The following is a 23,635-nucleotide window of genomic DNA, read 5'->3' as shown; positions in this document are numbered from 1 at the left end:
AATCACGGGTGGACTGGGGCAAAAAAATCAGCCCTGGCATTTTTGGCCTAGACTGGCCCACAACATTGTCGGTTGACTGAATCAAGCACTGATTTTTGAATGCAAGGACAAAAACTGACAGAATGGTCGGATTTCAAAACAAAAATTCCAAAACATCTGTAGAGACCTAGACAAACTTGTTAGAAAGTTGGAAAAAAATTGCAATCCAGTAGAGCAGGGGTCTTCAACTAAAATAAAATAAAAAATGGGGTGGCCAATCAGATCACCCCTCCGGAAGATCCGCCACTGCCCGGGCATCTGCCCAGGCTTTCAAACACAGGTGCAGCCTGACAGCTGCACAATGACTGGGGAGCGTGCAGGACGGAAAATGCGGACCGGATTTTCACAAACCTGGCTTTCTGTGGAGTAAAAACGTCAACTGGATTTCCCCAAAGGTTAAATATTCCCATAACAGCAAACTGGAAGGTTTTTTTTGCCTGTGTGATGTTTGGAGTGTGGCGTGAGAGCGTGTGAAGGGACTAAGTTGCGTGTGTCTTACGGCCAAAACGTGAGAGTTGGCAGCCCTGCAGTTACTAGTAATATAATAAATATTCGAGTGCACCTCTTCCCTGCAAAAGGCCACTTCGTTTTGTTCTGACCTCATCAAGATGGCGGATATGAGTAGTCGCTTCCTTCCGGTCGGGCCCCCAGAATACTTGTGATGACCTCACGTAAATGGCAGACTGCTTTTGAATTCTGCAGAACAACAAACATCTGTTAAGGTAACGCAATGACAAGTGCGAATACATATTGCACTGACCAATTAAATGTTAATGTTCGACATTAATGTTGTAAATCTGATTTTATGACGCTACTTACTAGCAACTGTTAGGGTGTTTGTTATCAAGTTTACAAATGCTATGTTGCTAACGGTTGTGCACACGTGAACGACCAAACAGCTGGTGTTTGCATACTAGCTGGGTTAGCTGCCACGTAGTACATGGCATTTTAATCAAATATATAAAAAAACTTAAGTCTTTTGTTGGTCTTCTCTTTGCTATAAACGTTATGCTAACCGCTAGTGGTCACTTACTAACCTAAATAGTTAAGCTAGCAAAATAGGTCAGCAGTAATCGTGCAACAGCTACCGTTACATGACCTACTGTCCTCAGACATGCTCAGTTTACTTTACCAAAAACGAAAATATCGAAGGTATAGAGCTAGTAAACATTATATGCCTTCCACAGGAAATTCATGTGTTGCTATTTTCTCATGACTAGCACAAAAAATCTTGTCATTTCCTGACGACCTCTTTTATGAATGTGGGTCATTCTCTGTTGGTTATTGGACAAACAAATTAGTTAACTGAATAATCCTATCACCGCTAACCTCGATGATTTTTTTCTTCCTCTCACTTCTTACCTTGGTAGGAGACAGGAGAGACTGACATGGCAGAGAGAATGGCAGAGATGGAGGAAGACATGGGAGATGTTCCAGCCGGAGAAGATGACAACGACTCAGATAGAGAAGAAGAAGCCGGAATATTTGTTTGGGTGGGAAATGTTGATATGGAAGAGGACGAGGAAGACGAGGAGGTGGAGGACCCTGAGGCATCTGAATTCTTCGAGCTGGACACCCCAGCTGAGCGCAGTGGTCACATAGCAGTGGTTGATAGAAACATCATGTATGTGTGGGGTGGATACAAGGTACGTGTAAAAATGTTATTACGCTCATGTATTTTTCAACAGTCTCCACATTTTTCTTAATTACACTACATCCTCTTTCTCTGCTAGAATGCTCAAAACCACGGATTCTCTGACTTATATCTGCCAAGAAATGAGGTCTGGACATACAACATGGAATCAGGAGTGTGGTAAGAAGATAAAAGCATTATCATGGTTTCTGTGTAAACATTTTTTTTTTAACACAAAGCAGATAAACAAAAGACTGTTCTGGATGTTTTACAGGACAAAACATGTAGCTGGTGGTAACCTGCACACGTCGATGTCAGGTAGCTGCGGGGTGTGCGTTGATGGCGTCCTCTACCTTTTTGGAGGTCATCACGCCAGGGGAAACACAAACAGGGTAAAGTTTGTTTGTTACAAAAAGCAAATTCCTATCGTCTTGTTATTTTCCAATGGTGGCATCATGTTTGCTCATCAGACCTCGAGGCCTGTTAGTGTTTGTGCTGATCATCTTTCAGAAGTCCTGTTTTCTGTGCTGTGCTTTGTAGATCTATCGCCTGCCCCTGAGAGCTCCCAGCCTCAAGTGGGAGGAAATGAGGGATCTTAAAGGGCTTCCTCCGTCGTGTAAGGACAAACTGGGGTGCTGGGTTCAGAAGAACAGGTGAGGGATGAGAGTCTGATGATAAATAAGCTTTTCTGAAACAAAATGTCAACTCAAATGTGCTTTATGTCGAGAAATATTAATTTACAAATCTCTACTAAAAAGGGGCAGAGCAAAACAGCCTCGAGACAGCTAAGAAAAATGTGTTTTTGTCACAAAGTGTTAAAAAAAATTCAACTGGATGTCCTGAGTGTTAAATGGCATTACATAATAAACATCTAATGCACTAATGTGGCCATCAAGAATTATTCTTTGTTTATATCATTGTTATTATAGTTTGAGTTGTTAATAAACAGTAAAAAAAATGCAAAAAAAAAAGGAATTAACTGGTGGTTTTTAATGAGTTTCTTATATTATGTGTTGGCAGACTAATATTCTTTGGAGGCTACGGTTACCCAGCAAAGGGATGTCCTCGAGGGACTTTTGAATTTGACGAATCGTCTTCTCTTGTGGTCTGTAAACAAAACATCCTGTTCCTATGATAAACAATTATTTTTAGGTGTTTCATAGTTGAATTAGTGTAGATTTGAACTTCCATCTAATTCTAGTTAAAAAAAAAAGGGGGGGGGGGGGGGTAAATTTAAGTTCAGTCTATTCATGGATTCAAATGTTTACGTATTTGGGACAGTGGGACAGCCCTGGACGAGGCTGGAACAACCACATCCATATCCTGGACCTGGAGACATCAACATGGAGTCAGCCCATCACCACGGTAACAACACCAACTTCAACACAAATAATTTCACACAAACACACACACACAAAGGCATCTCGCCATCAAGGAGCAAACAACAGCCTCTTCCTTGTCTTTCAGAATTCCGGCAGCTCTAATGTTCAATAAACTATTCTGATGAAACATGTCATCTTGTACATTTTCTCTGTCTTGTTTTGTCCTGATGTAGGGCTATACTCCATCACCGAGAGCAGCTCATGCCTGTGCTACAGTTGGCAACAGAGGTTATGTGTTTGGGGGACGATACAAGGTAGACAGGAGGAAAGGGAAATTTCATTCACTTTCTCTTGTGATGCATTTTCGAAATGCTGTTTACATTCCTGTACTTTTTTTTTTTTTTTGTTGGCCATCAATCCCAATGCATCTTCTTTGACCACAGAACTTTCGACTAAATGATCTGTACTACATTGACCTGGACACATGGGAGTGGCATGAAATGTAAGTTTAGTTCCTCATAGTGTTTTGTGATCTCGCGCATACTGTGAAAGCTTTTGGATCCATTTATCAGAGCAAACACTAGTTGTACATGCAGATTCATGAGGTTACTGATTTGGTTTCTGGTCAGTTCAGTTCTTGAAAAAAACACACACTTTTTTGCGTCCTAATGTAATGAACAAAGAGGGAATCACACCCAACACCAGCTCCGTTATTAATATGCTCCAACAGTTACTCATCTACTTTGTGAACATGTTTCCTCAACCTGCCAGCATTGTGTCATTCCTGTTTTTCCTGCTCTAATATTTCCCCTGACTCTCCCTGCTCTGCTGTAGGAGCGTTCCCCAGCAGGGTCCTGTGGGCCGGTCCTGGCACTCTTTCACTCCTGTGTCACCAGACCACATCTTCTTATTTGGAGGTTTCACCACAGAGAAAGAAACACTGAGTGAGTCCAACACTTGACCTCGAGTCGCTACCAGCCATCTCAAATTTACACTTGATCTCATAGAGATATTCTCTATTTGCTTCTCAGGCGATGCTTGGCTGTATTGTGTGAGCAAAAACGAGTGGAAGCCTTTCAAACACAGTCACACAGGAAGCCCGAGGTAGGTATCTGGTTCTGTGCGTTTGGATTATTCTGCAGCTCAGTGTAAATGGAGACAGTATGTGATATTGTCTTTGTGTATTTTAGGCTGTGGCACACGGCGTGCTCTGGTCCTGATGGAGAAGTGTTTGTGTTTGGAGGGTGTGCCAACAACCTGTTGTCTCATCACAGAGCTGTAAGATGCACATTGTACAGTTAATTCATAGTTACACCAATCAGTTTGTTTTCTACTTCATTTGACTTTTTTTCCTTTTTAAATTTGACAGGCTCACAGCAACGAGTTGCTGGTTTTCAACGTTCAGCCCAAATCATTAGTTCGGTGAGTTTGTACAGAAGCATAATGTAACTTAAACTTTGTACCACGAATGACAAATCTGCGAACCAAGGACCATGTCGGTGATTTGTTGTGTGTTGTAGGGACAATTTGTCAAACCTCAATAAATATTAATATCTGGTTATCTTCCACGTTAAGGCTAGCTACACAAAATGGCAGTTCAGTGCAATTGGGCTGCAAAAACTTTTTGTTGTTTTTGAAGGTCTTAATCTTGTTTCAGTCTGCTGCATGAAGTTGGGAGATTCAGTCAGCTACCACTGAGTTACTGTAATGACAAATGTTTTGTTTTCTGCAGCTACAGAACTTTTAAAATTCTATCCTTGAACACCATTTAAATATCCCAGCTCAATGTTATCACACCGTGTCCTCACCAGAGTCACAGAAGGTGCACAATACAGTTTTTCAAAAGTAATTTGAAAAGCGCTGTAACTGCTCCCAAATGTTGCCGATCTGAAATTTGTGGCAGGATTTCAAAATGGTCGATCGTGTACAAGGTGTGGGCAGATGACAGAAAGCCAAGCTCTATATAATGTAAACTTTGTTTTTTTTAACACTTGAAGCTGAGTTTAATGTCTCTGGCAACAAGTCCTCAAATTCATACGACCGCATAGGTCGTTTGCACCGTGCACCGGAATACGACCTATGCGGTCGTATGAACGTTTGCGCCCCTACGGGGAAAAGGAACGCTTTACGGGATTTAATTCGCGAAACGGCTTTTTTCTCACTTTCCCAGCACGGGTTTAGGGTTATGGTTAAGGTTAGGGATAGGGACAGGGATAGTGTTAGTTAAAAGTTTGTTCATGGTGACGTTTCAGCTGACACACCGGAGTGTCGATATTTACTCAACCGCTAGAGGTCGGAAACGTCAAAACATAACATGCGGTCGTAATACGGGCGTGTACAGACGACCTATGTGGTCGTTTTTCTTTTGAGGACAGGCTGTCTCTGAATATCTCTCCCCTATTCTCCAGGTTCTGTATGGAGACTGTTCTGCAGCACAGGGAGCGTTTGTCGAGCTACTGGGACTGTTTGCCTAAACACCTGCTGCACAGCCTCAAACAGAGAATGGCACATGTCAACACACTGGGCTCCTAGGACAAGAGGAGGCCAGTCACAATCATTCAGTCTGGAGGATTACAGGATAATATGTATGTATGGAAGATGTGAGTGTTTCTTTCAAAGCAGGTAGTCCTTTTAGAGCATTCGTCTGATGTGTGTGGACACTTGTGTACATAAAAAAAAGTCTCTAAGCAACAGTGAACAGCTGTGGTCCTGACAGACACACTAAGGTTCACAGGCGATTCTCTAAGCTGTTTGTCACCTTTTTAGGTTTATTTTCTCATCATTTTTTCAAGGCCAGTAGGACCTTGAGTGTGGTAGCAGTGGTGGTGAAGCTCAGACTGTTGTTAGGGCTGTAGATACAAGAGAGCAGAGGCCCTGCGCTACTTCTAGTTTAGTTTTTGTTTTAAGCTTTCTTTGCTCACAATCACTTTCCGAGGCGCTTCTTTCAACAGTCCTGAGTAGCTGAAATGTGACAGCGAGGATTTCTGTCTATATTATAACATGTACTACTGTACTGGATTTGTTTTTATACAGATTACTAGTTTTTCTTGGCAACTACAGCTATAAAGACATGGATGGTCTTTTGTTTAAATGAAATGTTTTTTTTTCTGTGTAGTTGAAGATTCCATTTAGCCTAATACATGGAGAGAAAACCCCACTCATATTTCAGCTTTTCAGGAAGACTACTAAAAGAAACTAAATGGATTGTGTTGATGCTTGTGGGGAAAAGTAGAATTTGGAATTGCAGCAGACTTCGGCTCTAATTTTGGCAGTTTTCCCAAGATTATGGTTCTTCCTGTAGGCATGCCCAAGAGTGCAATGGATAGTTCTGATTTTTTTTTTTTTTTTTAAGGAATGCATGATGTTAAACACAGATGATGATTTTCAGATTTTCACTGGTCTTCCTCACAAAATGCCATCATTGTCCGAACACTAAATTCAGTGGTGCAAAATCCAAAGTAAGCTGAAGCAGGTTTGCTTCAAGTGCAGCGCTGAGTTACAGGTGGTTTGTTCTTCTAATGATTACTGTTACTAATCCTTGGGGTGATCTTGAATGATTTAAGTTCTCACAGACCTAAAACTAGTGTTTTAAGCTACACAAGACTATCTACTCTGGAGCGACAGAAATGTTACTTTTAATTTGTATATATAGTTATATATTTGTGAGGAAATGCGTGGATTCTGTCTTTTCAAAAAGGCTTTCAGAGCCTGTAAATCGTCACAAGTGGCTCCTGTAGCACTTGAATTTTATTTAATCAATAACTTAAAATACTGCGAGTGTATTGGATGTTGAGCCACGTTGCACTGAAATGCCTCATGTCAGTAGGGCTTTGTTTGTACTTGCCTGGTTTGCACAAAGTTCCCTTAATAATGTTGCTTTTTTTTAATTCTAGGATATGATGCATATTGTTCATATTGCAATGCATAATTTGTTCTCAAAAAAATAAACACATCCAATAAGTTGTGTTCTCATATTCAGTTTTGTTAATTTACATGTTGCTGACCAACAAATACAATCAGTCTTTAAAATAAAAGAATTCTCATTCAAATGAGGGCACAGCACTGATGAGCGAGCTGCAGCCCTCATGTTTGAAATATAGAAGAAACTTGGCAGAGTGTCACTGAACTGAATTAAACTGCAGTTCTGTGCTGATGAAATACTGTAAATTAAAAGTCTTGACAGTGCTGTATTCACCCAGCTCTCACTTCTTCTTGGCAGCCAGCAGGTTTGGAGCAGAGACTTTAACTTTTCCTGGCATGTTTCTGGATAGATCTGAATCCTGGAACACAAAGGGGACAGAGTTTAAACTGGAACATCAAGAAAAGCAACACTACTTTAAGAAAAGGTTAAACAGACAGCGATAATGTGAAATCTTGGTCTGCTCAACGGTCAAAACTGCATCAACATTCATGTAAATCCCTAAATATAATAAAGTGGAATCTGAATATTTTGATAGTTTTCTTTAATAAATAAAAATAGATTTAATTATTGAGAGCATATTATTTTTTCTTATGGTTGCTAACTTTGTTACTTTGTCATTGCAGCACTACAAATGAGCATCAAAGCCTGGCTGTGGTTTTTTTGTTGTTGTTTTTGGCTTAGGAACGTTTCTAAATAAGTGAAATGACCTTCAAATAATAATTAATATGCAGCTGTGATCAGAGCTGCTCAAATCCTCTAAGAACTAAGGAAAGGTGCTTGAGTCCTTCCTTGCATACTTCCTTTGACATCAGATACACCGGTCTACTGTGTGTAAAAGAAAAGATGTCGTGACATGTTGTGCCAGCAATTTTCAAACCAACACATCTGCTGTTGCATTAACAGTAGTACAAGTGCAGTCATGCTCTGAGCATTGCTGTTATTTCTTACGTCTTTAAGAATTCTACTGCATATCTTTCCTTGACCTTATGATGTTTTCCATCGAGGTTAAGGAAAAATGTTTAGGCACCAACATAGGACATCTTTTTGACAATTCCACCACAACCTTAACCTTCCATTCAGCAGATAGGCAGAAGTCGGTTCTAAATTGTTTACCTTGACGCTGCGGAGCAGGTCTTTCTCTCTGGTTGAGACCTCTTTGGCTTTCATGAAGCTTAATACTGCAGTGCGTGCCGCTGTTAAGAACAAAAACAGAACATTGCTGTCAATTCTAAAATTCCTTTTTCACTGGGAAAACATCAAGCAAAGGCTTCATGAGTGTCACAATAGATGACCATTCTTACCTTTTCCTTTCTTCTGAGAGCCTGGTGTCAGTTTCACTTTGTGTCTGTGGAAAACAAACGACTCTTTAGCCTGCAGATGCTCCATTGTTTTGCCCTATCTCTTACAAAAAGGTTAATTGCACATACTTGTAGTTGGAAAGGGCAGTGTAGGGCGCACAGACTGGCACCGCAAACAGCAGAACGTCCTCAGAGTGAGGCTGGCCTGTCAGAGAGGTGAGCAGGTTCTCTGCTTCCTGGAGCAACAGACACAGATACGATTCAAAATGAAGGATTTTTGAAGAGAGCAATTTAGAAGGAATACAGATTTTGTTCTATTACAGACACATTTGAATGTTTTCACTTGAAACCAACCTCTGCTCCGGGGTTGTCCTGGTCCACATCGTCTTCCTGGAAGAGAAGTTAGCATTGATGACTTTAGGGTAAAAACAACAAAATTCACAAGTAGTGAAGAGTTACTCAAAGATACAGAAGTCTATACTATGCACATATGTTTAATCTATATGGTAACAGGTAACAATGTGAACATCACCAGACAAACAGTATATTTCTGACTCTTTATTGAATTCAACATGAAGTCCTGTCATCCACCTTCTCCTCCTGTTCTGCTGGACCTCCCTCCTCCCCCGGCTGCCTCTCCTCCTCCTCGCCTCCCGTCTGCTCTGGTTTCTTTACAGCTGCCTCCACATTACGAGGTTTCTGCTGTTGTTTCTGAGAGGCCGGTTTCCTGATGGGCTCCTCTTTCCCCTTCCCTTTCTTTCCTTTCTTCCCCTTATCCTTCTCCTCCTTAGTGGAACCAGCCGACTATGGGAGAAAAGCAGCAGAAACGTTATTTATTGAGACAGAAGACGACTTGAAGTTGGGTGAAAGCAGCATCCTGGCAATGTTGGTGTACAGGCAGCACTCGGTCGCGCTTGCTGAGGGTTACACAGCTGTGTTGTTTTTTGGTTTTATTTAGAATTCATCCTCACCCCAAGCAGCTGCATCATCAGCTCTCTGTCCTCTTCATCCTGGTCTTTGTACTTCTCTTTGATTTTTTTCAGTTTGTTCTGTAGCGACAACACAAGAAACATGATCAACACAATGCAAAATATGATAAATATATGAAAGATATGATACCGTTGACAAGAAAAGTTTTATTTGACCATGTGGATTTGGTTACATCATATCATACACATCAATTCTGGAATTAACAAAATCATTACATTCTTTTTTTAGTAACTCATGATGGAAAAAAACATGTATAGTCCTACTGATGCTATTGTTCATGGCCTCCTATTGGCTGTTGATTTTTTTTAGTTCGGATTTTATTTCTCGTCTAAATTTTATGTTTCATAGAAGAGTTAGATTTTGCCAGCTAAGGTTTATAAAAACAAAATAATTTATTAATAAATGTTCTAAGCTGCGCTGGAGTTGACCCTTAGCAAAGGAAAGAAAAAGATAATGTTTCATCCTCAACCTTCTCTCTTACCTTCTGGCCTCTCTTCAGTGGAGCCTGTGAGGTCCCTCCTCCACTCTTGGACCCCTGATCCACAGCTGATCCACTGAATGGAATGTCAGTTTTCTCCTCAGCCTCACAGCCTTCTTGTTTCTGCTTCTTCTTTTTTTCTTCTCTAAGGTTGAAGACAAAGGCACAGGAGGATTCAATCAGTGACTGGCTATGTGGGTTCTTCTAAAAAAAAGGCCATTTAAAAACCAGCCATCTTCATCTGCTTTTCACATGAAGAAAGATTTGCTTTGCATGGATCTTGTTCCTCACCTTCTCTGCTTGGCAGTCATGTGTTTCTTCCCTTGTGAATCTGCCTCGGCCTGAAGAGAAATTAATAACTTATCAGTGAAAGAAGTTACAATAAATTTTGATTTGACTTTGATTGAATGACTCAGAGAAGGTAATTACCTGAGCGGTGGTTTCTTTTTTGAAGCCGGGGTTCTGAGCGCTCCTGGAAATAGGAAAGGAGAATTTAATTATGTGCATATACACAACTATTGTGTCGGTTAAGTAGAAACTGTAAAGGCCTTTTTATTCCTTGATATGCGGCATTACTACCTGCTGGGTTGTAAATGAGAGAGGGAGATGGTTGTATCTGGAAAGCTGAATTCTTCACTCTCATCATTCTTCATCTCTTTTTCCTGATCACTGTCTTCCTCTCTATGCCCTTCTTCCTCCACGTTGCTCTGTTCAGACAGCATCTCTCCTGTATTTGCTGCAGTCCTCTCATGAGCAGCATCGTCCTCCTTCACAATTTTTTCCCCCACCTCCTTGCTCTCTCCATCTCCTGTTTTCTCTTCCCCCTGATCTTCATTACTGCTATCATCCCCTGCAAAGGCAACAGGAACAGTTACAGCACCTGCATATAGCTTTAGCTATAACACTAAATGAAAGTGTCCTTCTACCTATCAGCTCCTCTCCCTCCTCTAACAGCTCAGCAGTTCTGGACGTGACATCCTCCATGTCCTCCTCAACCGTTTTCACCTTCCGCTCCCCGCGGTGCCGAAACACACTCTGCTCATCCACCTGCAGGAGGCAGAAGAAGGCATAAAAGTTGTTTGAAAATGATAAAGAGTAAAAACGTACTTATTGCTCATGGTGGTATTTACCTTGAAAAGGAATCCAAAGCCCATAATCAAGTAAGAAGGAGGGAGAAAATTCTTCTTTCCTGGAGAGGAAAAAAAATAAAACTGAAGTCCTCTTTTGGACGTCATCATGATTCTGTTTCTGGATAAACTTATTTAAATTTTAATGTAACTGAATGCTAGTGTTTCATACCTCTGATCATGAAACTTCCAGTGGTCAGGTACTCTCCAGTAGGAGCTGTCTTTGACACCTGGAAAAAAAAATACACAAAATACCATTAATTAATTTAAAAAAACATCAGGGTGTCAAGGCCAAAAAAATGTACAATAACATGTATTGAAAATGTCTAACCAGATTCTATTTACCTCTGTTTATTTTGCCTTTTTTTTGACAAATAAATTATACTGAATATAAAAGCTGGTGGATAAAGGTGGAAAGAGAGTTCATGACAATGATTCTATATTGTGCTTCTGATGGAGTGTCTACTAAATGGAGCCAGATTATTTCTTATATTTTTATGACAATGCCCATAACTTCTACTATATCAATATTCTATTCATATTCAAATGTTTTGCTGATGATCATTATCAATTTATACTTTTCTTTCCTGTGCCTGTTAGTTAAAAGCACCCAGTATAGTGTCTGGACTCAAGCAGGATTATGAAGCAATGTTTATGAGTGGGTCTCTGCATTGTTTTATGTACCATACCAAGAAAAATACCAGTAAATGTACAGTTATCAGCTTACCAAATGTTTGATACTAAACATGGTTATTATACCTCAAAGATACAATCAGTGGATATTTGTTTACAAGAATCAGGTTAGAGTTTCGGTAAGTTACTCTGCACAGTTATAAAAATGCCACAGATTAGGTATAATATGAATCGCATATACACAATATGATGACAACTTATTAGGCTGCCGAGTAGTCACGACTCACCTGATGATGATGAACCCACCAAGCACTGGTGATGATCTTGGCATCCCAAGCAGCGCTGTAGCACACGGCCATCGTGCCGGCTTCTGTCAGAGTGCGAGGAGGGATGGGATCCCCTGGAGCAAGCAGAAGGAGAGGTGAACTACTAACAGGTAAAAAAATGACAAGATAGTGAACTAGAAGCAGAAAAACGCAGCCTAAGACAAAAGTGAAAATGTACCTGAAGGGTTTTTGATGACACAACTAGTTGCTCCATGTAGGTCAGCGTGAACATAGATGTCACCTGAGAAAGCAAAAGATGATGTGATAAACCAGCTTTAAAATGTGTTTACAGCAAGAGTGCGTGGAAGTCGGTCTACCCGTCCGGAGGTAGCGCTTCACAATCATCTCGTTCTGCTGCTGGTCTCTTCCTGCGATGACGAGGTAATTCTCGGAGCTGATAAACCACAAGAACTTTTCAAACCTGCCAAAAGGAAAGAGATAGTTGAAGGAATTAAAGAATCCTCTTGGTTGCATGTAAAGTTCAATAGATGCACATAGTTAACTGTGTCTTACCAATAGACTTTCCTGGCCTTCTGGATGGTGGTTACTGTCTGAACTTCCTTTAGTGTTTGCTGTGTCTTTTTCTCTGCAGATTTCATAGCCTTCAATGACATGAAGTTGGAAAAACATTTAGCAGAAATTCTGAATAAAAACACAAAGCTGTCTACATTACCAGCAGTTATAGGGCACATAACAGATGTTCTATAGAAAATCTAGTGATTTCTGCAAATCGTGCAATTAATCAAAAACCGTGAGGAAAAGGTCGTTTTATCACCTTGTCTGCTGCTTCAATGGTTTTCTGCTCCTTCTTTTCAGCAGTGCGTTTGAAGTCATAGTACCTAAAAAAATGAGTCCATCAGCTGTCAACCACTCCATCAACAGCATATTTCTGTGTCTAAATCATTAAACGTAAACCTACTTTTTGGCGTTGGCGTAAGCAGACAGGCCAAGATCCACATCCACCAACATGGGCTTGTTCTTTTGCAGCTTCTTGTTCTGCCCTTTGTCTTTATTTTTGTTTTTCTTCCCTTTCTCTTCCACCGTGTCTTTGTTCTCTTCCTCTTCCTGATCCTCCTCAGAAATATAGGGATTCCTGAAAGGTGATACATCAGTTGGATTTCAAATGATATAACAATTAGCAGGAAGATTAACTGAAGTTTGTAGCTTCAGCGACAGTCTCACTTTAAAAGCATGGTGATGTGGTTGGTCTGAAGCTTCAGCTCCTTGATGGCACATGCCACGGGGTCTCCAGCAGCTTGTGCTTCTTTGACAATAATGCCGATCTCGGTCCAGTCCACCTGGTTGGCCAAAGCGCTGCGCACAACCTGCAGCGCCCTCTCCACCACGGGCAGGTTCATCTCCACCAGTTCACCCTTTACTCTGTCCACCTCCTGCAACACACAAGACCCATTGACTGGTGCAAACTTCTGCTACTATTTTGCAGCGACACCAACATGAATGTTTCACACACATACATGAGAAAGCAGGAGCAGGTATGTGAGACATTAATTTAAAAAGACAAACTGAAAAGCCGTCTGTTGCTAACCTGTGCTTGGTGCAAAGCCTCCAACCTCTGCTCGTGGTCCCTCTTCACATTTTCCAACTTCTTCAGAGCCTGTTTCTCCTGCTGCAAGGCCTTCATGTCGATCTTCTGACTCTCCATCTTCGAAAAGAACTCATCCACTGCCTGTTTGAGAGGGTAATATTGCATTAGCATGCCACTTTAGCAAAAAGGATTTCAATCTTTACCAAAGAAGTAAAATGAAATATGCAGCCAAGCTAATCCTCACCTTGTCAAAAGTATCAAACTCCAAATAAGGGCTCTGCGTATGCTGGGCGAAGAGGAATGGATGGAATTCATCATATCTGTAAGTAGGCATCATTGACACAAACTTACTAAGCATAATTTAAACAGGAGTACTCTCTAAAGTAACTAATTATGCATTAGACAAAACACAACGTACGTAAGCAGTTCTTCACTGGGTTTCCCCGGAGTCAAACTTGGTTTCTTTTCTCTCTTCTGAAGGATGTAACCCTGGAATTTAAACAAACGTTAATGAATATTACAAATCTATTTCAGAATCCCAAAGGACTTTTTTTTCTCAGAATAAAGACTGCTTATGAAAGATCTCTTATGTACTTTGCCACTGAAGTTCTCAGTTTTTTCCATGTATGTTTCTGCAATCTGCAGGGCTTCCAGGATTTTAGGTGCAACTAAAAAAAAACCAGACGGATCAAATGTATTATCAAAATAGATTTACAAGAAGAAAAAAAACATTACTCCAATGGTCCTACTATACCTTGGGCAGCATCAACTTGACTGTCAACTTTGACAAAGCCTGGCAGTCCTGCTTCTATCAAACTGTGTTCTATCAGAGAGGCTCCGTAGGCTAAAGATGCATTTGGAAAGGACACAAAACGTGGTTCAGTCTTGTTTCTTACATGATAAAAGAAGTTTAGGAGACTTGGAATGAGGAGAAAGTCATATGTATCTGCTGCCTGGCTACTTACGAAGGTGAGGGTTCAGGACCCTTTTCACTTGCTCTCCATTTGGTGCTTTGCTGAGGATTTCAGTGAGTCTATATAAAGACAACAAAAAAGTAAGTTATGATATTTGTTCACTGAATTGTGATGGATGGCCATTTTATCCAAAAACTCAACAAGCTCATGAAAAAGTATGGTTACCGTTCCAAACTGATGAGGGGTTCAGGGGGTCTGGCGTTCTCCACGGGGTACCGCTCTCTCACAGCAATCTTAACATCTTCTGCCTCCGCAGTACGAAACCTCAGCAGATTCAGGATTGTGTACTCATGGTCAGCAAGTATGATGTTACCCTAAAAATGGACACACGCACGCATCAGTGTTACAGTTCTCATTTGGGTTGATTTGTTCAGTGCTGGATGTGATCCATGTAATTTAAAGTAGCGTCTGAAATAAAGCCACTTCAAGTGCAGTTTTCTGACCCTGTCGTATAGTTCGATAATCAAGTGGTAGGCGGCTTCATCTGAACCAAACTGGATGTCAACAATCCTGTCAATCCCAAGCTGCTTAACCTGGGTGAGTCGGCGCGTCTTCAGATGTTTTCGGCACTATTGAGAAAGAAAAGTTGCTTTAAGATTCAGTTTTATTACTGCAACCAATTCAACAATTAGCAAGCATTGACCTGTGAGAGATATGATTCAGAAGAAAGAGAAAAGAAGTGTGTGCACTCATGTTGGCGTTTACTGCATGAATCCATTTGCTTATGGATGGCATGGAATAAAGCAAAGATTTGACTGTGTGGTTATCACAAGAAGGTTTCATTAATTACATCACATTAAAATTTATGTCATTCCAGTTAGACGAATAAAGAATGTTTGCCAGCCCTAATGAAACAAAAATGGTATTTCAGAGTAACATGACATCATCAAGGTGTCCTTACTTTCATTGCAAAGCCTGAAGGCATCATGTTCTTGGGCCATTCAAAGTCTGTGGAGTGAATCCGAGTCCCAGACTCAATCAGGAGAACAGCTTTGCTGTCGGGTCTGAGACAACAATGTAGCACTCGGTTACATATCCTGACTGAAAGTGATGGAAGCAACTAAGTTCATTTACTAACGTTCTGTGCATAGGTGCAGTTTTGAAGTACTTAATCAGCACTTTATTTCCATGTTGATTTATCTCTGTACTCTACTACATTTCACAGGGGGAAAAAATCAAGGGATATTTTTTACCAAACATTTAACTGACAGCAACAGTTACTAAGCAGAGTCAGATTTCACAATGAAAACACAAATATAAACACAGAATATCAATGATCTTTTTTGACTCAGAGAAAGAAAAGGAAAAATCGTCTGTTTTTTGGGTTAGAAAAGGGTGACATTTAGCCAATTATGCACAAAAATGTCCTTGACCAATGATTTAGCCAACACTCTAGTCAGGTGTGGCTTTAAAGGACAGTGAGAAGATAGCATGACCAGCACACAGACACTCCTTAGACTAGAGAATATAAAAAGGGATGTGAAACGCAACTTTATTCAACTAACACAACGCCACAGATGAGAAGAGAAACATAAGAATCAGCTGTTCGTATGCTGGATGTTGACATGCCACTTACAGCCATAGTCAAACACTTTAATGTCAACAATTCTATTTGTCATCTACAACAACAAACAATCTGCCATATAGTGCTCTGGGCGGACAACAACGTGATACTGTCCTTAAAAATATCCAACAGCTGTGCCAAACCTTTCAGGAGAGAATCAGACAATATTCTACAAGCAGCATCAACAACTTCAATAATAATGTGTTGCAGACGTGTGACTGGTTACTGATTTGTGATTTCTAGTCTACAACCTCACTCTCATCTGCCATAATCATTTCCAGTAGAATTTGTGCTCGGTAGTTTAATGCTACCCATTCTGTTGTAGAAATGTCCTATATTGGAACAACAGAAACTTATTCTATGGTTTAAATAAAGGGCATATTTGAATAAAGTAATTCATGCTGTGTTTATGCTTTCTTAAGTATATATAAAGCCATATTAGTCATTAAAAAAAATAGAGAATACGATAAAAAAAACGTTTCAAATATTTTTTAGTAAATATGCTGCTGTTTATTTCTTAATGCATCAGTTGCAATTCTCAAACAACTTAACAAAAAGTTGCATAATGACTACTTTTATATTTCATACTATCAGAATTCATACTTATCATAGTTAATTAAAATTACATGTTTCAATGCAGGGATGTTTTGTAATGGATGAATCTTGTGGTATTCCTGCTTTACTTTGGAGCTTCAAGTCTTATGAAACAGTGCAATGAAACTTTCAGAGACACGTTTTCAAACTGTCCTTACTTTTGTAGTCGGATGAGATACGTCTTATTATCGATGTCGTACACGTTGTTTACCCTCATGCCAATGTAGCTGTAAAAGAAACAGGCGGAATAAATGAAATGCTGAGCAACATCTGTAAACAAATCCACAACAGCCGTGGCTTCAATAGTCAAACGAGGCTAAGTTAGCTTAGCCTAGCAACAAACCACCTACTTGGCGTTAATTTCGGCAATAACTGCCCTGATATCCACAGTGGTGAATCTTGTTTTCATTGTGACTTAACACCTGGGTGAAGTTACAGGGGGAAAAAAAAGGTGAACATTAAAAGAAAATTCACATTTCAGGTGCAACATCAACAAGGAAGACGCGCAGGGAAATGCCGAGCATGTGCAGATAGGACAAGTTAGACGGAAGCCGGTGGGGCGCAAAAATGACCAGGTCCACGCCTTTTACACACAGAAGTGAATAGAATACATTGTGTGTGAGATGCATTCGTGCCCGATAACGTCACGCTATTATAAATGCAGTGAACCAGCGGCTTTGCTCCTGCAGGAACTGCCTCTATAAATGATTAAACTCATGGTCGGCTTCTGGACATTAAATGTGCACTAATGATGCACTACTCAAACTGGCTTATTGACGTGAAAAACAGGGCAAGCCTTCGAAATGCGTGCAAAACACCACCTAACACTGACTGGAACAACAGGGGAGATGTTGTGGATCTGCAGAACAACAACCCGCAGTCTAATGAGAAAACCTCCGAGCGAACGGTCACCACCCTCCTCTGGAAAAAAGGTAAGAAGGTGAATTGTGGAACCTGCCTCGTCAAATATCGGGGCCTGGTGTGAATAATTCAGCTTGACTGGTATTTTTTTCTTACATGGCAGGGCTTACTGTGCTTCGTTTTTTTCGTTTAATCCGAAATATTATCAGACTGGAGTCAGAGAGTCACACATTCAGCCGGAGTTTCCAGTTGCTTCCTCAGGTCAGAGTGGAGGGCGAAGGCGTGCTCCGTTACCAAGGCGACGGTCAGCTAACAGGGCTAGCGGGGCTAAGCTAGCACCCACTTTATTGCCCCTTTGACACCTCGATACGTGACGAAAAAACACACATTTTGAAACTTAACATTGAAATGTCCTCTTCAGACATGCATGTTACGGACATTCGACTTCAATGCGGCGGCTAAGACTCAAAGGAATGCATTGTAAGTAACGAGGCTGAGCGCGGTGATGACAGGTCAGACGGGCGGTCGCATGTCGATGAGATTTCTCTTCAAATTTCTAGTTTGCTCGCAGTTCTAACCTCCTAGAACATCTGTCATTACGTCTCGGGAACAAGTAGGAACGCATACGTGGATGTTTTTTTATGAATAATGTTTCCATTTAGGTCTTTTGCTATAGATTTAACCAGTCTTTTACGTGAAATGTCTTCAAAAGTATGAATACAGGGATGCCATACACTTGACCTCTCCTGTTAATAACTCTAGCACTGGCACAGCAGAACTGCGTGGGAGTTTGGCAACAACACAAAGATAATTATTAATCAGCACCAATATTAGACAGGTCACAGTTTTCAGTTTGTGAAAATGGGACCTAAAACATTACTTTCACACAGATTTTTAATAGTTAGAACAGTCCAGACAGCTAAACCAACACAACTATCTCCTTAAACTGTGAATGAGTGATTAAAAATGGTGTCACCTGGTATGACTTCAGCTAAAATAACTGTTACATCTGCAATGAGTGGTCCACAAGCGTTATCTTCCAGTAAAAATCTGAATATGTGCTCCTTGCTTGCAATAAACAGCTAAAAATAATGAGCTGATAATGAAAATCTGCAGCCCTGCTTGGACTTTCTTGGAAAACATTTGGTCTGAATTAGTGTTATATGAATGCAGAACAAAAGCAATTAGTACATTAACTATTGAAGATGAATCTGTCAGCAAAAATGCTAAAAGACAACAGTTCTTGGCTCAAAAACATAAATATTTGCTGCTTTTCCATTTCGTCTTTGATAGTAAGGTGACTTTCATAATTTTTTGGATGTTTTTTTTTTTTGGACAAAACCTTTAAATATATCAGCTTGCCATTGTCAGAACTTAAGTTTTTTTTCCTTTTTCTTTTTTTTTCTGGGATGAAACTAATAATTAGTTGCAGCCCTAAATGATTATGAAAATCCCAGTTCCCTGTGCCACAACAATCACCATGGGCTTTGGGAGTGTTCTAGTTTTTACTGTCTACGGAGCACAGGGTGTCCCTATAGATTACGCAGCCTTGTTTTCTGTTGCTCGGTTACTCACAAATAGTAGTTCAATAGAAACGTACTCATGCACTTGTTCTTCTTTTTATCAGTCTTCGTATTCTCTTGTATTTTTATCATTATTGTTAATGTCGTTGTTTTTGCAGGCTACAAAATAATCAAGAAAATCGGGGAGGGCACATTTTCAGAGGTGGTGAAAACTCAGAGCCTGAAAGATGGGAAGTTTTACGCCTGTAAAACCATGAAGCAGACAATTAACAGGTATGCGGTCTGCACACACCAGCTAATCCTGTGCACAGGCAATCAGTGGTGGTGTAGTTTCCCCATACTCTGTTGTGTATGGACCCTTGAAACTTAAGCCAGCAGCTTGACACCCCCCTTGCCTTAAGTATCCTATTAGATGTCAGTTTGCTCTGCCTTTGACCTTGTGGTGATGAGGTAACAATAGATGTCAGCGCTTGAAACGTGAGTGGACAGTGCACTGGTTTTTTGACATCGATTATGCACCTAAAATCTGTTCACACATTATTATCTACCATTATCTACAGTGTTTCCATCCACTGCAGTAACACTATGCTTCTATCACATTAAGTTATATTATAGAATTGCATGTGTGTAGTCCAATTTCCTCAACCTCATCACACTATACCTCCAGTTAAGTAAGCAGATACGAAATAAAATACTGTACACTGTAGTCACACATTTGCCGTCTCTGTTCTCTGTTGAAAAGTCTGGAACAGGCCAATAACCTGCGGGAAGTCCAGGCAATGAAGAGACTGAGCCCTCATGCAAATATCATCCAGCTGCATGAACTGATTTTGTGAGTACCCGTGTGTTGCTCATTTTGCAGCAAATGCAGTTACTTATGTGACTTGGCATTTCATTTTGGTTTGACACAATGTTTCAGTGACAAAGAAACTGGAACCGTGTCTTTGATATGTGAGCTGATGGAGATGAATATCTATGAGTACATACAAGGTAAGTTTGCAAGTATGACAGCAAATCGCTGTAACTGGAACTTTAAAATGTAGTTTTTGTGCAACTTGTCACGTTTCTTATTCCTCGTAGGAAGAAAAACCCCACTGCCTGACCAAACAGTAAAACACTACATGTACCAACTTTGCAAGTCACTCGAACACATGCACAGGTAACAATGACAAAACTCAATTTAAAATTAAATGAAAAAAAAAATACAATTTATCATTTAAATTTGCTGAGAGTGTTTTCTTTTCTTTACAGCTGTGGGATCTTTCATAGAGATGTAAAGCCTGAAAATATTCTCATCAAAGTGAGATTATTGTAATTAATTTTACCCTTGAAGAAACCGTGGTCATTTGTTCCTGAGCAGTTTTTAAAGTAAATTTTGTACGACTTGCAGCAAAACGTTTTGAAGCTGGGGGACTTTGGCTCATGCCGGAGTGTGTACTCAAAGCCGCCGCACACAGAGTACATCTCCACACGCTGGTACAGAGCCCCAGAGTGCCTCCTCACCGATGGGTATTACAGCCTAAAGATGGACATCTGGAGCGCCGGATGTGTCTTCTTTGAAATCATGAGGTATTTCTGCAGGGGAAGGGAACAACATTTCGCCTGGAACACTCCATCTGTACATTATTTGTTCATTTTATGCAATAATAGTGCATTTGTCCATCTTTCTATTTCGCTTTCTTTTGTAATTTGATCCTATCTGGTCACCACAGGCATAAACAAATGTCAAACAAAAGCGATGCAAATGTCTTAGTGAAGGCAGTCGTATCCTGTTATATACACCTCTGTGTTTCAGCTTGAATCCTCTCTTCCCGGGAGGCAACGAGTTGGACCAGGTTGCTAAGATCCATGATGTGTTGGGGACTCCAGATCAAAGCCTTCTCCAAAAGTTCAAGCAGTAGGTGTTAATGTTTAGATGTGCTGTCTGAAGAGTTTATCTACCTGTTACAGAAGCAGCACACATAGACTGTGAAAATATATTTTATGTACTTATGAATAACAAAAAAGACTTGTCTTGTCTTAACATCTGGCAGGTCGAGAGCGATGCATTTTAACTTCCCCCCAAAGAAAGGCACTGGTATCTCGCGGTTAATCCCTAACTGCCCAGCTCCGGCTCTGTCACTGCTTTATCAGATGCTCGCCTACGACCAAGATGAGCGCATCACAGCAGAAACAGCCCTGAGGCACACATACTTTAGGGAAGTCAGGTAAAGTGCTTTAGATTAGAAACAAACATTTAACATCTCTTAACTTACAGCCGACATCACAAACATATGACTTTGTGACTTTTTTTTTTTAAATCAAATTTGGATGACCAGGTTTATTCTTTAAACTGTAGAAGGTCCAAATGTATAGAAATGTTACTTGCTCTTGCATCTTTCTCCCAGGATGGCAGAGAAGAAAGTAGAGACTCTTCACAGAGTTTCTGGCACTATGGATGGAATTGGGAGCAGTGTGATGCACAACTCGTTCGAACACATCTGGCGACCAACCAGACTTGGCAAACAGCTGAGGGGAAGACACACAAGACAAACGCCTTTAATGAGCGTAAGTTTCAACTCTAATGGTGAATGTTAAAGTCCACTTAAAAGAAAGTGTAAAGATCATCTGATACCGTCTCTTTTCTCAGCACAACATGAAGCATGTAGCAGACCCCCTCATCAGAAGAAATGTCCCCCATTACCCAGCAGAGCTGCCCAAGATTAACATGGTCATACCGGGACCACAGATCTCCTTCCCAGTCTCCACTATGCCTGCGTTTAGCGTGACTCACCGAGGCACACTGCCAGCCATCACGTCGAAAAAGTGCCAGTCACAGTTGGCCAAGGTAAAAACAGCAGTACTACACAGACATCAGCCTTTTTACAGTTTGGAATCCTTCAGTCATTTAAGCCTCCACAGAGTTACATCCACCAAGGGCACTGTAGTGCTGTACATAGTGGAACACAGCTGAGAGGTTCGTTATAAATATCAGGGGATGTTTTGAGTGTGCTTACTATGTGGTTTTAAGGACAAAACAGGAGCATTAGATTAATTAAACAAGTGCCTCGCTGGTGCTTTTCAATAAGGGCTTTGAATTGGCATTCACTCTGCATTTCCTCTCTTCACAGCCCCGGGATGAGTCACACCGCGCAGCTTTCAAGACCTGCTACATGCCACCTCTGGATAGAAAACATGGAGGCTTGTGAGAGCCAAATACACTGAAGTATTACATTTACAAATGCCTTTTAAAACAGGACAGACCTGTACTGGCAGATATGCTGAGAGGACATGCTCTAGGTTGAAATCTGTAGACACGCTTGAGAAAGAAATGAAATCGACCAAAACTGTCATCTTACCAGTTCTTACAACTGCTACACCAAGCTGTTTAACCTCAACTGTAATAATGCAATTCAATGTGACCTCTACCCAATGTATTCTTTCATATAATGTTGGATTAAGAGTGAGTAGGTTTAGTTTTACTTGACCTAGTCAGCCGTTATACGTTTACAACCCTTTAACAGACTTTAAACTGAGTCTCATTTAGTACACAAGCTAAACAGTATACTGTAATTGGCAAGAGTATTTTACCATTAGCGATCAACATTTTCAACTTCTTTTAAAGTAATGTGACACTTTTAAAAAGTAGTCACACTTCAACTTGTTCAGGTTGTATTATTTTACAACTCTGAATTAAGCTGTGTTGGCACTGATCGGAAAAAAAAGACTTAAATGTCAAAGTGAAAACAAATCTCATCAATTCGTCATCCTACACTGACAACACGTCTTTTTAAATGATAAATTAGATGAGACTCCAAGTTTGTAATTACAGCCGAACAAGTGACTTTAGGTTGAACACACTGGGGATCAGGAAGGTCCAACAGCGGAATAATTAATTTCCTGGTTTGAGAGAGAAGATTCATTTCCTGGAAGAATAAGACTCTAAACATTAAATGAAAACTCCACAGGAGAATAAAAATGTCCTGGAAAAGCCAAGTCAAAGTCTAGATTTGAATTCAACTGAGACAGAGTACAGAAGCTGGAAACATTTAAATGCTACATCGTAGTTTTATTAATCCACTGAAATTCAAAGTTGTAAAGTAAGAAAAACTCCAAGGTCAGGGTTGAAGTCTCTTTGTAATAACTATATACTTGTGATAGCATGTCTTTTAAACTACTATGAAATAGGTCCTCCTGATTTCCAGGGTAATAGTCTTCCTGTACAAAGGTCAACTGCAAAAACATTCTCATTAAATCGTCCTCTGTCACAACATTGTGTGTAGAGACGTACTTTAAAGGCACGTTTTGGGATCTAGCTGTAAGCTAAATAAACAGCTTCGAGTGGGCTACAAAAGACAGAAATGGAACAGTTAAGAAGAACTGACCTTACTTTTAGATTAGCTATGTATGTGGAAACACCTGTGTTGATATGCTTGGAGAATTGTTGCAGACTGGGCCTTAGAAAGTCACATATTTGAATGTTGCGTTTAGAGTGTAGCTTGACCTGTACCTTCATACCCCTCACTTGAGGCACTGTGGCTTAACAACAAAAAAAAGTACCATTTCATGCTGAGCTGTGAGCTCATTAAAACAGACTGTGACTCAGTCTGCACTTTATTGTGTTTGTTATTGTGACGCATTGTCAGAGTAAAAAATTATCAAGTATCATTTGTATGATGTTGTCATTAACCTGCATTACAAATAAAACATAATATAAGCACAAACTGCTGACAGAAACATGTTAACAAACCAGTGATGGTTTTTTAATGAACAATAAAGTGGGATTTGTAAAAGGACTTAAAATAGATCGGCTTCACCAGTTTTCT

At 40.3% G+C, this 23,635-nt stretch overlaps 3 protein-coding genes across 4 annotated transcripts; 2 read left to right on the top strand and 1 right to left on the bottom strand.

Moving 5' to 3' along the window:
* Positions 1–598: 598 nt before the first annotated feature.
* LOC110954443 (kelch domain-containing protein 2) lies at positions 599–6,956 on the top strand. The gene is made up of 14 exons (XM_022198978.2): positions 599–761; positions 1,410–1,685; positions 1,773–1,852; positions 1,947–2,064; positions 2,213–2,325; positions 2,693–2,777; positions 2,954–3,037; positions 3,228–3,308; positions 3,438–3,496; positions 3,829–3,938; positions 4,026–4,098; positions 4,185–4,272; positions 4,364–4,416; positions 5,403–6,956. Exons 2-14 carry the CDS (start codon positions 1,428–1,430, stop codon positions 5,524–5,526), a joined length of 1,326 nt encoding a protein of 441 aa, XP_022054670.1. The 5' UTR covers positions 599–761; positions 1,410–1,427; the 3' UTR covers positions 5,527–6,956.
* Positions 6,956–16,976, bottom strand: LOC110954440 (ribosome quality control complex subunit NEMF). Its single transcript, XM_022198974.2, has 32 exons — positions 16,797–16,976; positions 16,605–16,673; positions 15,190–15,292; positions 14,732–14,857; positions 14,454–14,602; positions 14,280–14,347; positions 14,069–14,158; positions 13,909–13,982; positions 13,733–13,803; positions 13,559–13,634; positions 13,315–13,455; positions 12,951–13,159; positions 12,688–12,861; positions 12,544–12,607; positions 12,282–12,370; positions 12,086–12,189; positions 11,947–12,009; positions 11,730–11,842; positions 10,982–11,039; positions 10,813–10,871; positions 10,609–10,729; positions 10,262–10,532; positions 10,112–10,154; positions 9,974–10,023; positions 9,686–9,827; positions 9,186–9,263; positions 8,806–9,018; positions 8,569–8,604; positions 8,344–8,450; positions 8,218–8,261; positions 8,030–8,109; positions 6,956–7,274 (listed from the first exon to the last, which is right to left on the bottom strand). Exons 1-32 carry the CDS (start codon positions 16,853–16,855, stop codon positions 7,197–7,199), a joined length of 3,222 nt encoding a protein of 1,073 aa, XP_022054666.1. The 5' UTR covers positions 16,856–16,976; the 3' UTR covers positions 6,956–7,196.
* An 88-nt stretch (positions 16,977–17,064) lies between these two features.
* Positions 17,065–23,614, top strand: LOC110954442 (MAPK/MAK/MRK overlapping kinase). 2 transcript variants are annotated; one of them, XM_022198976.2, is made up of 12 exons: positions 17,065–17,378; positions 18,989–19,103; positions 19,573–19,662; positions 19,750–19,820; positions 19,911–19,989; positions 20,082–20,130; positions 20,221–20,399; positions 20,626–20,727; positions 20,864–21,037; positions 21,218–21,377; positions 21,460–21,657; positions 21,941–23,614. In XM_022198976.2, exons 1-12 carry the CDS (start codon positions 17,195–17,197, stop codon positions 22,016–22,018), a joined length of 1,479 nt encoding a protein of 492 aa, XP_022054668.2. In that variant the 5' UTR covers positions 17,065–17,194; the 3' UTR covers positions 22,019–23,614. The 2 variants fall into 2 exon arrangements, with proteins under 2 accessions (XP_022054668.2, XP_022054669.2); XM_022198977.2 differs by lacking the exon at positions 17,065–17,378 and adding an exon at positions 17,587–17,787.
* The last annotated feature ends 21 nt before the right edge of the window (positions 23,615–23,635 follow it).

Source organism: Acanthochromis polyacanthus, chromosome 1 (assembly GCF_021347895.1).
Source record: "Acanthochromis polyacanthus isolate Apoly-LR-REF ecotype Palm Island chromosome 1, KAUST_Apoly_ChrSc, whole genome shotgun sequence".
Lineage (NCBI taxonomy): Eukaryota > Metazoa > Chordata > Actinopteri > Pomacentridae > Acanthochromis > Acanthochromis polyacanthus.
Note: the sequence above shows the minus strand (reverse complement) of the source record. Positions and strands in the feature narration are given on the sequence as shown.

Bases quoted from the DNA above. Each gene is read 5' to 3' on its own strand.
- LOC110954440 (XM_022198974.2), bottom strand. From the start codon at position 16,855: ATGAAAACAAGATTCACCACTGTGGATATCAGGGCAGTTATTGCCGAA. The intron at 12,862-12,950 runs GTGAGACTGTCG...ATCACCTTTCAG, and splicing joins CACATCACCATGCTTTTAAA to GAATCCCTATATTTCTGAGG. The intron at 12,608-12,687 runs GTAGGTTTACGT...TCATTTTTTTAG, and splicing joins GCTTACGCCAACGCCAAAAA to GTACTATGACTTCAAACGCA.
- LOC110954442 (XM_022198976.2), top strand. From the start codon at position 17,195: ATGATGCACTACTCAAACTGGCTTATTGACGTGAAAAACAGGGCAAGC. The intron at 19,821-19,910 runs GTAAGTTTGCAA...TATTCCTCGTAG, and splicing joins TATCTATGAGTACATACAAG to GAAGAAAAACCCCACTGCCT. The intron at 20,400-20,625 runs GTATTTCTGCAG...TCTGTGTTTCAG, and splicing joins GTCTTCTTTGAAATCATGAG to CTTGAATCCTCTCTTCCCGG.
- LOC110954443 (XM_022198978.2), top strand. From the start codon at position 1,428: ATGGCAGAGAGAATGGCAGAGATGGAGGAAGACATGGGAGATGTTCCA. The intron at 3,497-3,828 runs GTAAGTTTAGTT...GCTCTGCTGTAG, and splicing joins ACATGGGAGTGGCATGAAAT to GAGCGTTCCCCAGCAGGGTC. The intron at 4,417-5,402 runs GTGAGTTTGTAC...CCTATTCTCCAG, and splicing joins CAGCCCAAATCATTAGTTCG to GTTCTGTATGGAGACTGTTC.